This window comes from Canis lupus, chromosome 13 (genome assembly GCF_011100685.1).
Source record: "Canis lupus familiaris isolate Mischka breed German Shepherd chromosome 13, alternate assembly UU_Cfam_GSD_1.0, whole genome shotgun sequence".
In the NCBI taxonomy this organism is placed as follows: Eukaryota; Metazoa; Chordata; class Mammalia; order Carnivora; family Canidae; genus Canis; species Canis lupus.
Window position 1 is genome coordinate 59,235,534 of NC_049234.1, and position 15,400 is coordinate 59,250,933.

Here is a 15,400-nt window from a genome sequence, read left to right on the forward strand (position 1 = left end):
GTATAGCTTGTCAGATCCTCAGGATGTCATCCAAACCTTCCACATGCCACTGAAAGCCCTTCACAGTCCCCTGTGCAGCTTCAGCTCCTGCCATATCCCCCTCTTAACCCCAGCCAGCCCAAATGAGACAGCCACTTCTCTATGTGATGACCCTTTGCCTAGAAAATCTTATGCCTCAACTGTGTGCTAGATTCCCATTTTGTTCTTAAGGTAATTCAACCATCTTTCTTTTCCCTCCAGGTAGATACCTTCTTCTCCCAGAGCTTCCCCTCATCCGATCTCATACCGCCCAGTGAATTTCTCTATTCTAGTCCTTATTGCACCTGCCTCTAGGCTCTAACTCATGAAGAGTAGACGTATATCTTGTCTGTCAGGACATATCCCATCCCTAGCACAACACCCATTACAGAGTCCACATCAGGAATTATTTATGAAAAAATTGATGAATAACAATGCAAAGAGGGGTTTAAAAAATTTGACTATAATTTGGAGGAACTTTATATAGGATTATATAATGTGCATTTTTGTTTTAAATACTGGCAAAATATAGACTGGAGAATAATCTCTGCCATCTAATGAGTGCTTGCCATGTACCTGGCACTGTGTTGAGTTTTTCTACATCATTTAATTTAATCCTTGTAAATAAGCTTAGTTTACAGATGTTGAAATAGAAGCTTACTTACTCAGCTAGTAAGTGATGAGCTGGAATGTGAATCCAGGTCTGTCAAGCTCAAATTGCAAATGTCCACATCAAATGGGAAGAGATTTTTCTGTTAATTATGTTGTTGTTGTTATTCATTTCTATCACTCTACCTTATTGTTGATGCAAGGAAATGGAAGGTTCAAAAATACTGCTGTAGACCTTAGGTTACAGGATATTCAAACACAAATATTTGAATATGTGTGTGTTTATGTTACATTATACATTGGAGTTATGAAGACTATGAGAAATAGTCCAAAGTAAAGGGACTTAGTTTATTTTAGTCCATTTCATTAACTCTAGATGTTTATCACTAGGCAGGAAGTAGAGACTACCTAATTCAGGATATTAACTTTTTTCAGTTGAGAAACACTGCGTTTAAACAAGGTCTTGTTTAGAAGCTCAACAATGGAAAACACATTAAATGGAATAGATTTTCTGCTTTAATTTGGGATGGGAGAAAAGGATCCCCTCCTCCTCTTTCCAGCAAATTTTCACTGATCTAGTGCAATATTTTTCTTTTTTTCTTAAGGTTTTTTCTTCTTGGTAAACTCAAGTCCAGTGTAAAAGGAAAGAGAGACACGAGGATTATTCTGATTGCATGGTGGCAGAGTCAGTGCCACAGTTTTAAGACCTCTTGAATATATTTATTTTATTAAACCATGGTGCATTCTGAAAACTCTAGGTTCATATGGAAGATTAGAATCTTATCCTTGAATCACAAACCCACACCACTTTATGTGTGTATGCCTTTGGAATGTACTATGTGACTTTCTTTTAATTTAGGGACTTATGTGCCAGTTTATTTTTAGTAGTTTTTAAATAAGTTTTTTTTTATTTTTTATTTTTTATTTTTTTAGTTTTTAAATAAGTTTAAAATCACCTTATACTTTCTGAGGATACAGAGGCTGCTCAAGTAGTCAGGGACCTGAGCTAACTTATGTAATACTTTGGTGAGAATTAAGAAAAGGCAGCTTTTCTGGGAGACAGAGACAATTATAAAAGGGTGCTCCTTGGGTTGCATGCAGCTACCCTCTGGGACAGACAACTTGGCAAGAAGCATAGGCTCCTTCCTTCTCAGCTTCCAATCTTCCCCTGAGCCATGCAATTTTGTCCATTGCACAAACTTCACAACTGTATATAGCAGACCTGAAGTGGTGTGTTGAAGTTCTGGAATCTTCTACGTATAGGAAAAGCCAATCCAGGATTCAAATTCTTCTCACAAAGTTTGCAAGTTGATATGAACAAATGACTAGTGTGTGTGTGTGTGTGTGTGTGTGCTCACACACGTGCGTGCGTGCATGCATATATGTATGTATCTAGTAGTGGAGTTGGGAGGTGATGATGTTTTATGAGATCCTGCCGTTAATGAAGTTAAGAGTGTGGACTCAATTGCTTCACAGGCTAGTTAAGCTTTTTCTTTCGTAGGATTTCATATATACTCTGGAACTCAGATTCTTCTAAATAAATCAAGGTCATAGAATGAATCCCAGGAGAGAGTGTGGCCACAAGAAGGCAAATCTACCTTTATTGCTGGGGGGAAAATTGCCTTCTCTAATGATGCTCTATTCATACTTGTCTAATTGGTCCTAAAATTGAAGGAATCGTTTTCTTATACTGAAGTCCATGGGCCTTTTCTCCATTTTATTTTATTATACTATTGAAATGTATTTCAAGATAATTTACCACAATTATTGCCTGATTTAGAAAAATTTCATTGAGTCCTAGTGATTGAGGCTGCATTAAACAACTACTAGAGAAAGAATATGATGGTCATGCTCCATCATAGTGTATCAAATCTTAATTTATTTGGACCCTGATAAGTTGAAAAATGGTTTTAGTTTTATAATATTTTCTTTGTTAATAATGTTCACTTTATGTTTCTGCAATAAATAAGGCAGAAACTGACATTTTTTGCAATTAAAAATGATTTCTTCTTTGATGAGATTTTCTTTGCTCCAATAGCAGTCATATTTTTGAAATAAAAGATTTGAGATATAAAAGATTTGTTTAGTTGACTTTAAACTTCTGAGTATCGTGTTTCGTTCTCACATTGTAAAAGATTTCTACGGGGATGTGGAGAAAGACCTGGAGTTAGGGGATTTACATTGTAGAGTTAATCTTGTGTAATTATTAGTAGAAGATGTCTAAAGATTATTGACAGAGTCAGTTAAGGACTTGGAGGCATATTCTGGTTATTGCTTTGCTACACTTAATTTATACTTGCTTTTATAAGAAAGGCCATCTTTGCTGGAACTCAACAGCTGCCCAAAGGGTAGGTTCTGGCTCCCCTAATTGAGATTATGGAGGCTTCGCAGTATGCAAATGGGCACAGTGGCATTATGGTAGATGGTGGCATCTACGAAGGTGAGCCTACCTAGATGATTTGGAAACAACAGAACAGATAGAAATATTTCTTCTCATGGTGCTGATACTTTAAATGCATTTCTGTAGAATTCATCAATCTAGAAAGTAATGGGAGCAATATTTTGTTGACTCTACCATTGTCGAAGAATATATACCTAGTGTTTCAATACCAACAGTCATGACAGAAATTCCTGAGAGAAGTTACTTATCCATCTCCTTGCTAATTAATGTTAGGGAGAGCCTAGCATGTACTCTATGTACTCTGGAGGGCACTGCTATTCAATGTGAGTATTCCTTCTGAGCTCTAGAAAGTTAGCTATCGACAGAACCATTGAACCTAGAGCAGGTTCTAAGCAATGAACAATTATTTAGTTGAAGATTTGCTTCCATGTCTGCTTTCCGCCAAACAAAATTTTTGTCCTTAACTAGATTTAGTTTTCAAGAAATTAGGTGTTTTTCTCCCGCCCTTCTCTTTTCTTTATTCTTTTCCTTGTTTTCCTTTCCTTTTGTTCTTTATTTTTGACTGAAGATGATCTGTAACCTCTATTGGCATCAACATGATTTAGCCGACTTTCTGAAAATTATAAGGAAATATTCATGACAGTATAAATATGTGATATTTTATTTTCAAAAGGCTCTTTGGGAAATGAGTACCTGAGATTTTTAAATTTAAGCATATCTGCTGGGATGATTTTGATGATGGTGGCACAACTCCATAATATGCTAGTAACCACTGGATTGTACCCTTAAACAAGTGAGCTTTATGGTATAGAATTACATCTCAAAAAACTGTTAAAAATTAAAGTCATTTTTATTTTTATTTATTTATTTTTAAGATTTTATTTATTTATTTCTAAGAGACACAGAGAGAGAGGTAGAGACATAGGCAGAGGGAGAAGCAGGCTCACTGTGGTGAGCCTGATGTGGACTCAATCCCAGGACCCCAGGATCATGACCTAAGCCAAAAGCAGATGCTCAACCACTGAGCACCCAGGTGCCCTTAAAGTCATTTTTAAATGATTGTTATCTTCCTCCAGTAACACAATTATTAAGCTGTCAGTGAATAATTGACAGTGAGGGTAGGCTTGAACTCCCAGAAGCAGCAAAGGACTCAATAACCCATTCAATTCAAGTTTCAATCCCAGTGCCATGCAATTCTCAGTGAGGTACTGGGATCCAGTGGTGTAATATTGTTGATAGCAAGCAATTGGTTTCAAATAATAGTTAAAGCCTCAGAGTTTTGAAATGTTTACTTCTTACACAATTCAGAGCAGATAATTCTAGCATAACATTGCTCTTACTGACTTGCATTTTCTTATATTTTGGGGTGGAGTTACAAGTAGTGCATGGGGAATTGCTTATAAGCCTGGTTAGATACATGGGAGTGTGTCACACATATTATTGTCATGTGTCAGGGTGGGGAAGAAAGGCTGGTAAGCCTCAGAAGTAAGCTTATATTTAAATTCAAGCTGTGAAATGATAAAACCCATTTGTTCTTTACATATTCTCCAATTCTCCTGTTTCTTCCTTCCCACATGTGCCATGACCTGACTTGACAGCAATGTTTCCCAAGCTTAGTTGAGCACAGAAGTATTTATTCCTGAAATACCTTACATTTTGAGGAATACAATGTTCCCAGAATGCATATAAGAAAATGCTGCTCTGTGAGTTCTAACTTGCCCAAAGCCTTAAGTGTTTCTGCAGGAGAGGCATGGGAACTATTGCACACCCAGCTTAGAGGGCATGCTTATTCATATCTAAATATACAAGGATGCTTCTTGCTTACCTCTCTCCCCATTTTGGATACGTGAGAAATGACTGTTTAGCTGTTAAGTTTAATTGTAGTTGTTTAGTGCATTGTCAAAATTACTGACCCTAACATGGAACTAGATACATATTTCTTTCTACAGAAAATAAATGAGTAAAGGATTTAGGGGCCCTTACATCCAGTTCAATCTGACTTGATTTTTAATGGGAAACTGACAGTGTCAGGATATTTCATTATTTCTACAAAGTGAGTCCCACTGAGGCGAAGAATTTGGTACATCACACTCTAAAGAAGCACAAGGCAGCATTTTTGGCCCTAAATGTGTTTGATATGATTATTATATATAGACCCAAATACAAAAAAAAAAATCTAAAGATTGCCAGGAAACCATCCTGCTTAATTTGTATAGAAGGATATATGCCACGTTTTGCTTGGGGAGGGGAGCAGGGAGGCAGGGAAGGAGATACTGTGAATGACAGGGTAGAAGAAAGAAAAAAGAAAAGTATTTTTAAATGCATAGGTTAAGGAAGTAAAAATATACTAGTGAAGGGTCTAAAGCAAAAAAGACATTTCAGTACAATCTGGATGGCATAGGTTAATGGGCTGGATAGAATCTACCCAAGAATTTCCTGGAATGCTTCTCTCAGGAGAGGGTTATTATCTGTAACTCAGAGGGGATGAGTGGAGAATGGAATCAGAGCCCCACATCTATTCATTATAGTTAGTTATATTTTATTATATCTAGTACATGATAATTGTTCTCATGGAAAAAAAGGTGACTTCTAGTGAATCATGGAGAAAAACCGAGATTAGGTGTTTCAAATGCTCTTGAGTAATATTTAGTTACATCAATATGTTTTTTAAAACATCTAGTACTTAACCTCTTCTGAATTTAATTCTAGAGGCTCCCTGCCCACATTGTCTACAGAAGCAGAAGAAAGAATTGATACTCTCAGTATCATTTTCCCAGGATGGTTTTGTGTCATAATGAAATGAACAGTGATACTAATATTTTTGAGGCCTACACAATAAAATATGTTCCTCAGAGCTTAGGAAAAATGCAGACACATCACTTATCTTGGGAAGTAGTACGTATAGCGGTGGGTAAAAAACACTGTTGAAGTGGTTAGAAAAACTGCTTGACGTGAGGCAAATCACTTCTCTGGACTCCAGTTTTCTCATTTGTCATTATACAAAGAATCAGTGAGTTTTCTTGTCACCTTCCCACTATTCTTTCTTCCTTTAAAAAGATGGCTCCTTCTCATTTCCATGAGCACTTTATTGGTACATGTTCTCACTTTTACTGCCCGCTCTATTTTTGCAAACACTGTATTTTTTAAGAAAGTCTGCTTACAAAGTCCTTATCTCCCTCCCTTTCCCCCTCACCCCTCCTCCCTAGTAGCCTGTAAGCTCCATGAGTGGCAGCAGTTGAGAGCGTAGACACTGAAGCTCTACTAACTGGGTTCTAATCCATGTCTGCTATTTACTTTGTGAAACTGGGAAGTCACTTAACTTCTTGATTTCCTGACCTGCAAAATGAAGGTACCAGTAGTATCTACTTCCAGATTTTTGTGAGGACGAATGAATTAAACATTTGTTAACAGAACTAGAATTATGTCTGGTGCTTGGCCCTGTGTCAGTGCTTGGTCAATCGAATAAAGGAGGGCAGGCACTTCTGGTGATTAGTTCTCCATTGTATCTCCCAAAGTTTTTAAGTGGGGCTCTATAGGGGAGGATGGATTTGATGATGGAAGTGAGGCCCTGTCGACTCTGTAAACATGGCTCCTGTCATGGGCATGAAGAGATACACACATAGGGATTCTTTTCTGTCTCTTGAACTGGGTTTCTTCTATTTTTATATAAATCTTCTATGAAACACCAGTCCTGTCCATAATCTGTATTTTTAGTTACTACACAAGTAATATAGAAAGATAATATAGTACAATCGTGATAATCATGACTTTTTGTAATCAGACATGCCTAAGTGACCCATTGGCAAGTGATAAAACCCCTCTGAGCCTTAGTTTCCTAATTCATAAAATAAGGATTATCACATGCCTCAGAGTGTTGTGAGATTAAATGGGATGCTATTTGTAAAGTGCTTTAGAACTCTGACATGTGTTCAATAAATGGTAAATTTACATTCCTCTTTTAGGTATAACCTAGCTTTAGCTGCAAATAATATAATTTTTTATAAATGGCATTTCTCAAGAGTGATAACATCCTATAGAATCACAGAATGTTAGCAATAGAAGAGAGCTTCAGGAAGAACCACTCTGACTTCCCATTATGCAGAAGGATACACTGATCTGCAGAGAGATTAGATGATGCTATGGGGAGGCCTGTTGACTTTTTTGCCTGATATATATTTTTTAAAACCCAGGACATGGTGGGCACTCTATTAACAGTATTTATTAAATATATGTTAGAGAAATCAATAGTAACTGATTACTTATAATACCATTCTGCTAAGAACTGGGGAGATCTTAAAAATGGCCAAAATGTGCCTTGCCTTAAAGCATTCCTGTCTTTCTGGGGGAGGATAAGATGTCTGTTAGCAACGTTTTCCACAGCTGACCAATTCTTTTTTTTTTTTTTTTTATTGAAATACTGTCTTTTTTTTTTTTTTTTAATTTCCATGATTCCACATTCTTTCTATCCTTCTTATTCCCTTTTATATGTCTTTTGCTGGTTGCTTCCCCTCTATTTAATCTTAAGTTTCTGATGTTGCTTCATGCTCTGTCTGGGTGTTCTCTTTTCTCTCTAGCTGATCTCATTCAATTAGTTTCAATTACCATCTAAACCAACTGTTCTCAAGTTCTTGTGTGCATAAGAATCAATAGAGAAGCTTGGAAAAACAGATTCTTGCATCCAACATCCAGGCAGACTGTTTCAGTAGATCTGGTCTTGCTACTCAGAAACCTTCATTTAAAAAAAAAAATATTTATGTATTTTAGAGAGGGGGGGGAAGTACTCACATAAGAGGGAGGGGCAGAGGGAGAGGGAGAGAGAATCTGAAGCAGATTCCCCGCTGAGTGCAGAGCCCAATGTGGGGCTCCAAGCCAGGCTTGACGCAGGGCTCAGCCTCATGACCCAAGATCTTGATCTGAGCTGAAACAAAGAGTTGGACGCTCAACCAACTGCATCACCCAGGTGCCTCAGAAACCTTCATTTTTAAATAAGTATTTTAGGGGATTGAGATGGAGATTATATACTCTGAAACATACACTCCGGAAAACACTGATCTACACATGATTTTAAAGCCACAATACCAATTACATCTTTCACATATTACCACTTGATATTTAGAACTCAACATTTCTAAAGCTGAATTGATTGTCTGCTCCCTCCTAACACTCACAAAGTCTTTCTGTGCCATCAAATAGACCCATTGTCGGCATTTTCTTTTTCAGTAAATGACACCAACATCCATATAGTTACTCCTGTGGAAAAACTGAAAGTCCTATTCACCACCTCTCTCACCTCTTATATCCAATCAAGCACCAAGTCTCATCCTTTCTATTTATGTCTGTCTTCAGTTTTATTGCCATTCCCACCACTTTTGTCCATGCCATCTTCATCCCTCTCCTGAAATAATGAACTAGCCTTCAACTGGTCTTTCTTCATCAATCTTCTTTCCCCAATGATTATCCTTTATAGACAACCAGAATGATCTGGGAAAAATCCTAATATAATAATGTCTCTGCCCTCATTGTATTTTTTAAAAAGATTTTATTCATTCATTTATGAGAGAGGCAGAGACATAAGCAGAGGAAAAAGCAGGCTCCCTAATTGGGAGCCCAATTAGGGATTCAATCCCTGGACCTTGGGATCATGACTTGAGCCAAAGGCAGATGCTCGACCACTGAGCCACCTAGGTGCCCCTGCCCTCATCAAATTTTTAACAGTTTTACATTTCTCTCATGATATAATCCCAACTCCTTAATATGGCATTTGAAGACCAGTATGATCTGTTTCTTGCCTGCATCATCTTATTAAACAAATCAAAATGAAATCACATATTTTCATATGAATCACTGATAGGGTTTTGTCTAGGAAGGTTGTGATTTTCATCAAAGACTATCTTTTGCTCTCCTGAGATTTCCATAGACTAAATGTGTTCAATGACAGTTGTTTCCTTCCATTCATCTTAATTAGTAAAAGCCACCCTCTCAAACTTTTTTTCATAGTATTACCACAGCTATAACTAGATAGATCCTTGCTTATTTAAATGTTTTAGTGCTAGTCTTCCCAATAAACAATATGGGATCAGGGTTAAGGACTATGTGTTCTGTTTTTTATGTCTAGCGCACTACACAGCTACTCTCAGGTATTATGCCCTCAAAAAAGCATATATTTTTTAATGGATGAATAATGAATGAATGAATGAATGAATGATCATGAGTACTCATAGTACTTATAAGGAATACTAAAATATAAAAGTATAAATAAAGTGTTTATGTATATAAGATTCAAAATGGCTTATTTTGCCACATTGAATTAAAAGTTGCTTTAAAGCAAGAGCACTTTGGGTTTACCAATGAATAATTGAGGACTTGAGGGAACACTGCTTGTCCTTGGATACCATCAGCTTATATAGTATTAAAAACCTTGGAACCAGTTGGAATCACACAGAAGCTAAGTGTAGCTACAGAAGAGAAATTGTACCTCAAATTACTCAGAATTTGGGGACTAGAAAAATGAAAAAAATCCAGTAACAGAAACTCAGAAAGTTTGACAAGTGGGCTAGGATAAAAATTAAGAACAATGGTGTCTGAGGAGCTTTGTGAATATTGTATTTCAAGGAGGGAATGATCTGCTCTGGAGTAGTTAATTAACAATGAGTGCTGAGGTCTTACTATTGGATTTTGCAATGCAGACAATCACTGATGATCTGAAAAGAGCTATTTCAGTGCTGTAGGGATGAGAACCTTTTTTGAAGTGAGATAAGAGGGAATGGGTTAAAGCTAAACAGGTGCACACTCTATGACCCAGAAAATCCATTTTCAGGAGAAACTCTAGCATGTTTGTGCCATGAGATCCATTTGAGAATGTTCAGAGCTGCAGTGTTTGTAATGGCAAAGGACCAGAAGAGCAGCTATGTAAGTTTGAGTATATTCTTAAAATGGAACATCATATAGTTGTGTGAATGAACAAATTATTACTATGTGTTTTATGAAACGTAATTTTGATTCCATTTATATTAATTTTACATATAGGTAGAACCAAATGATTTGGTATTTGGGGTTCTGTCTATGAACAGTAAAAGTGTAAAGAAAATCAAGGACATTTAGATAACATGTCAGATTACAGATTGGGCAAGATCGGAGAGGGCAGTTAGCAGACAGGATGTTAACTGGTGATGCTATTTTTCTTAATGATGACTACTTTGGGATTAATTTTTAAAATTAGTCTTGATGTGATACATTTCCCAATAAAAAGTATAAAAAGTGAAGGGACTGACTAGGGTAGGAAAATTGAAACAGAGGCAATGGGTCTAGAGAAACGTTTGGAAGAGTTTTGCTATTGAGGGGAGGAAATGAGAAATAAGGCAGTAGCTGGAAGGGGGCTGTAGGTCAAAGAAGAAGGTTTTTGCTTTGTTTTATTGTTTAACTGGATATAGTGTGGTATGTCTTTATGCTGATGGTAATTTTTTAGCAGAGAAGCAAACTGTTTTAATTCACTCTTTGCAATATTGAACTCAGGCGATTATCCTGGCTAAGAAGTAAGATTGGCAGAATAAAAATTTGTCTAGGTTAGAAAAAATATGTTCAATGGCTCTTTTTAATATACTTCCTTGAAGCTTGAGCTCACATATTCTTTTATTAATCACTAAGACACTTGTTCATAAGTCTGGCAAATGGATACTCTAAATGTTCAATAGAATCTGCCATTTTCTTTCTGCTGAGTTAGTCGTTAGTGTATAAACTTTTCAAAAGTTAGTTTTATTTTCAATCATTTTAGATAGCTACCCAGTGAATGGTTTTATTAGGACGGTGCTTCTATTTTACATATTATAAGCATATGCTGTATTTAGGCTTAAAGCATACTCTGAAAAACTGAGATTATGGCAAGTTTTCTTTGCTCAAGAGAATGAGATCCTTCAAGTTGGAGCAATACCTTTTAAGGAATTGGATTGAATATCTTTAACTTTCCTTACAATAGTGGATGTTGATTTTTATCCTCATGACTTATTCTAGAGGTTTCAACCATAGTCATGTTAGGGGTTTAAGCATCATAAAAATCAGGTAAGTAACAAATTTTGGAGGATTAGAAAAAAAATTCTGGCTCAATATGGCAACTGTGTTAGCATGCAGCCTGAGGTGTTTGTGGGCAGAACTTGAACTTTAAATCCACAATTTTGGGGCTCTGTGACTGTAAAGATAAGGCCCATTTGTCTAATTGCTATTAAGAGATACATTCTTTGCCTAATGCTTTGCAATTTTAAGCATGGTTTTTGAAAGTTAACATAGCAATTCATAAAGCAGGATTAAAGCAAAAGGCAGAGTTTGAAATGTATTTTTGACAGCTATGGCTTTTTTTCCCTACTTTTGTCTCATGTTGTTTTGGGTTGGTAGAAGGCAAGCCACCTGATTGGCTTTGGCATGTCCGTTTAGTCAGTTAATCATATCACAAGCACAGACAAAAGGGAAGAAAATGGAAATAAGATTTGTTATGGTCTGAGGCATTCTGCTAAGACTTGTCTCTTCCTGAGCTGAGATATGCTCCCTACCTTAAGTCTTTCCTTAAACTGCATTCTGAATTCCAGCCTACAAATCTTTATCTTGTTTTTCAAACCTCATTTCATACTTTCATACTGTAATCTGGTGGACATACGCACACCTTATGTAGACTTGACAAAGTCTGGAATACACAGAGATTTGAAGTGAATAACAATTATATCATGATAATGTAGCTGTCCAGGTTCCTGAGCCCTGTGATAGGATTTCCTTCTTTGGAGAGGTGTAAAAAAGGTGGGTAACCTTTAGGAAAGGACAACCTGGAAGGGCCTGGGGCTTTAATTTATATATAAAAGTAAGCAAACTGTCCAAGAGCATCTATTTTCCATCTGGAGATCTACCAAAAATTACCTCGAATCACCTAAAAAATATATTATACACTTTTATTTTCCTCCCCTTATCCAATTTGGATGCTTTCTCAGAGCATATGGAGGAATTGGAAAATCATGGAGGTTGAGATTTAAGTTGGAGATAGCATAGCATACCTTTATGCTGATAGGAATATTCCAGCAGAGAAGGAAACTCTATGATTTAATTTATTGCTTGTAATATTAAACTGGCTTTGCAGTAAAACTATCAGACTGCAAATTTGTCTAATTTTAATTCCCCAGTCCACTTGAATATGCTTTCTGCTTTCTACTGAAAAGTCTGCTCTTTATTCAGGTTGGTGGATGGCATAGTTTTCTAGCCATGGATCCTCAAATTGGTGGATGAGGATCCGTAAGTTATTTTCCAGATTTCATCAATTTGACATGGTAACCCTGATGATCTCATTTTGGTAAAAACAAACCAACCCATGAAATTAATTGGGAATTACATAAATTTTAGGTTAAAAAAGGAACAATGAATTGGTTTTTAATAGATGTAGGCTATTAAGGGGATAAAATATCTCGGACTGTGATCTGTAGAAATCAAGGTTTCAAAGAGTCTTTTGTAATCAGAAAATTTGGTTCTGATTGAGTGTCATTTAATGTAAGGGTAAATCAATTTAGGAATTAGATACAGTCAAGGCATTCTGAAATTGTATATCTCTTTCATTTATTTGCATTGTTTATCTTTCTTTATTATCCCTTGAATGATATTTTGATGTACATTTAGCTGCTTTTAAGGGTCAATTTTTGAAAAATCAGAGAAACTTCTTTACGGAATTAAAAATGTTTCAGCAAAATGCATTTCAGACTGTATTGTGATTATCAAGACAATATTACATTGTTATAGAAATTTTAAAATAATGGAAAAAATATAATTCATAAGCTTGCCACCTTATTCCTTTTTTAAGATTTATTTATTTATTTTAGAGAAAGAGGGTGGGGGAAGGGGCAGAGGGAGAGAAAATTCTGAAGCAGACTCCTCGCTGAGCATGAAGCCCAACACAGGGCTCCTCTTGGGACTTGACATGGGGCTTGTCACTGGGGCTTGATCTAAGGACCCTGAGATCATGACCTGAGCTGAAATCAAGAGCCAGCTGCTCAACTGACTAAGCCACCCAGGTGCCCCAAGCTTACCACTGTAATCCAACAAATATGATTAGTGTTTTATATACTTCATTAGACTTTCTCAGATGTATACTTTCTGAAGTGATAGTCAATAAATAAATACAATTCTGTGATTTTTTTTGTATAAAGTGAGGACAGGTATAGTATATAACAAATTCATAGGCTTTAACCTCTTTTAATGAATTCATCATATCCGTTATGGAATATGAAATTATTTTATTTATATTACTGTTAATTCTTAATTATTTCTTGTTAGAAACTTAGATGGCTACCCATTTTTCACTTGTGTATTTATTTATATTCAAATGCGAATAACTGTATACATATTTTACTAAAATAATTTAAATTTTGATTGAGTTTTCTAAAGTTTGGTAGATTTAAAGTAAACTGAGCTACACAACATAGCTAATGCATTGCTTATGCTTTTATCACCTTTTTAAAATGGCTTATATCATATTTTTCTGTGTTCACGGAAAAACAAAATGAACAATATGTTCACTCATAGATGCACATACAAACACATCAAATTATATCATGACTGAGATTGCACCGACAGTAGATGATACCACAATTTGTTGCCTTTTTTGTGTGTGCATGTATATAAAAATCAGTATTCATTAACTAAAAGGAAAACTAAACAAATACTATTTTTTCTTACATATTAATAAAAATTTACTCAAAAATAGTGATATGGCAGGTATATGAAAAGTAGACAAATGTTATCTTATTTTCTTCAAGAGGACTTCAGGTTTCATTGTGTATTTCAAGCTAGTAATAATACAGAAGTCAAAATACAGAATCCTGGAAAAATTCTAGAACAACAGAGGATTTTTTTTACTGATTACATTTTTTTAAATCTACACATCACTCTTCGCACAGTTAAGCATGAGAGAACAAAAACACTTCCTTAAAGTTATAACCCTCAACTGTATTATTTACTCATTTTGTAAAAATAGTCACACAGCAAGTACCTTATTTAAACAATATCAAACATATTATCTAAACAATCAAATGTATTCTCTAAACAATATAAGTTTCAGTGAAGGCTCTGGAAAAGTAACAAGAAGATTGCTAGACACAGCCAAATTTCTTCAGCTTCTGTGTATTTTTCACATGCCCTAAGTGAATCATAAAATTTCTAAAACTACAGAGACAAAAACAGGACTTACCTATACATTTTGATCCTGAATAATGAAGAGATCCTTTCTGCTGCCTATCTAACTTCTCTGAGATTTCTACACAAATGAATGACTCTCATGTATTATGTGTGATCTATGAAGGAGCTGAAGACAAAGGAGGAAATCCCACATAATTAAAATCTAACTTGTTAAACAAGTCTGAAGGAATCAACTTGAACCAATAGTATGACTTGCGGGATGAAATCAGAAACAGGTGACTTCACAAATCAGTAAAAACTTTATTTATTCTGGTAAATTGTGACAAAACATGATAGCAGGTGATAACTATTTTGAGAAAGCTTGCAACTACTCCACGTGAATTTTTAATTCAAGAGGATATGACAACCTCTTACCTGTGTGGTGTTGTTACACACCTCCTTCTCTGCAAGCTGAGGGTGATCAGAAAATACTTTCTAAGCACTCATGGTAGTACTACCTCTGACTTCACTCTTTTCTGTGATTAAAATACTGTTTTTCTTATAGAATGTGAAACAGAGATTTAGAGAAGTAACTGAGTAGGAGTACACGTTGTTGGATAAGGAAGCAGAACAGTTGTAACTAAAGTTGACTTTGTCTTTTTTCAAGTATGTCTTTTGCAAAAAGTATTCTAACTCACTACCGGTAGCAGATGAGTGGATGGTAGACTGTAGTCAGAGCATGTGTGGGGTGAGGGTAAGGAGGGGGATGTCGGCAGTGTTTGCAGGCCAGGGCAGAGCCCATGAAAACACAGAGGCAGGGACAGTGTGGAAGTGAGGAAGGACATCTCTGTCTCATGTGTTGGGAAGGAGTAGGAAATATATCTGGAAAGTTGTGCTGAGGTAACTGTGTGGGAATTCCTGCATATTATAGAATTGGAATGTGGAATTGAATTAGACGGCGTACTAAAATTTAAATTTTATTCTTAGTTTATTCACCAACTAATTGTGTAGTCTAAGGGGAAAAATCACTTATTCCTTTATGAATCTGATTAACCTACTGAGAAAGAAAGCTGAATCAGGTGGCTTTAGAGGACTGTTTTCAACTCAAATTCTATGCCTTTATCTTGTAAATCACTGATAGCTAATGGCTAATGAATTCATTCTAGGACTTCAACTAGACAAGTGTTCAATTTCTTATATAATGTGTACATCAGACAAGAGGAACTGAAGGAG

The 15,400-nt window shown here is 35.9% G+C and overlaps 1 protein-coding gene across 1 annotated transcript in view; it reads right to left on the minus strand.

Moving 5' to 3' along the window:
* TMPRSS11D (transmembrane serine protease 11D) overlaps positions 1–14,371 on the minus strand; it is a 50,185-nt gene extending 35,814 nt beyond the window's left edge. The window contains exon 1 of the mRNA XM_038555116.1: positions 14,241–14,371. Within this exon, the coding sequence (XP_038411044.1) occupies positions 14,241–14,248 (8 nt within the window). The 5' untranslated portion in view covers positions 14,249–14,371. The remainder of the gene's footprint in view (positions 1–14,240) is intronic.
* Positions 14,372–15,400: the final 1,029 nt, after the last annotated feature.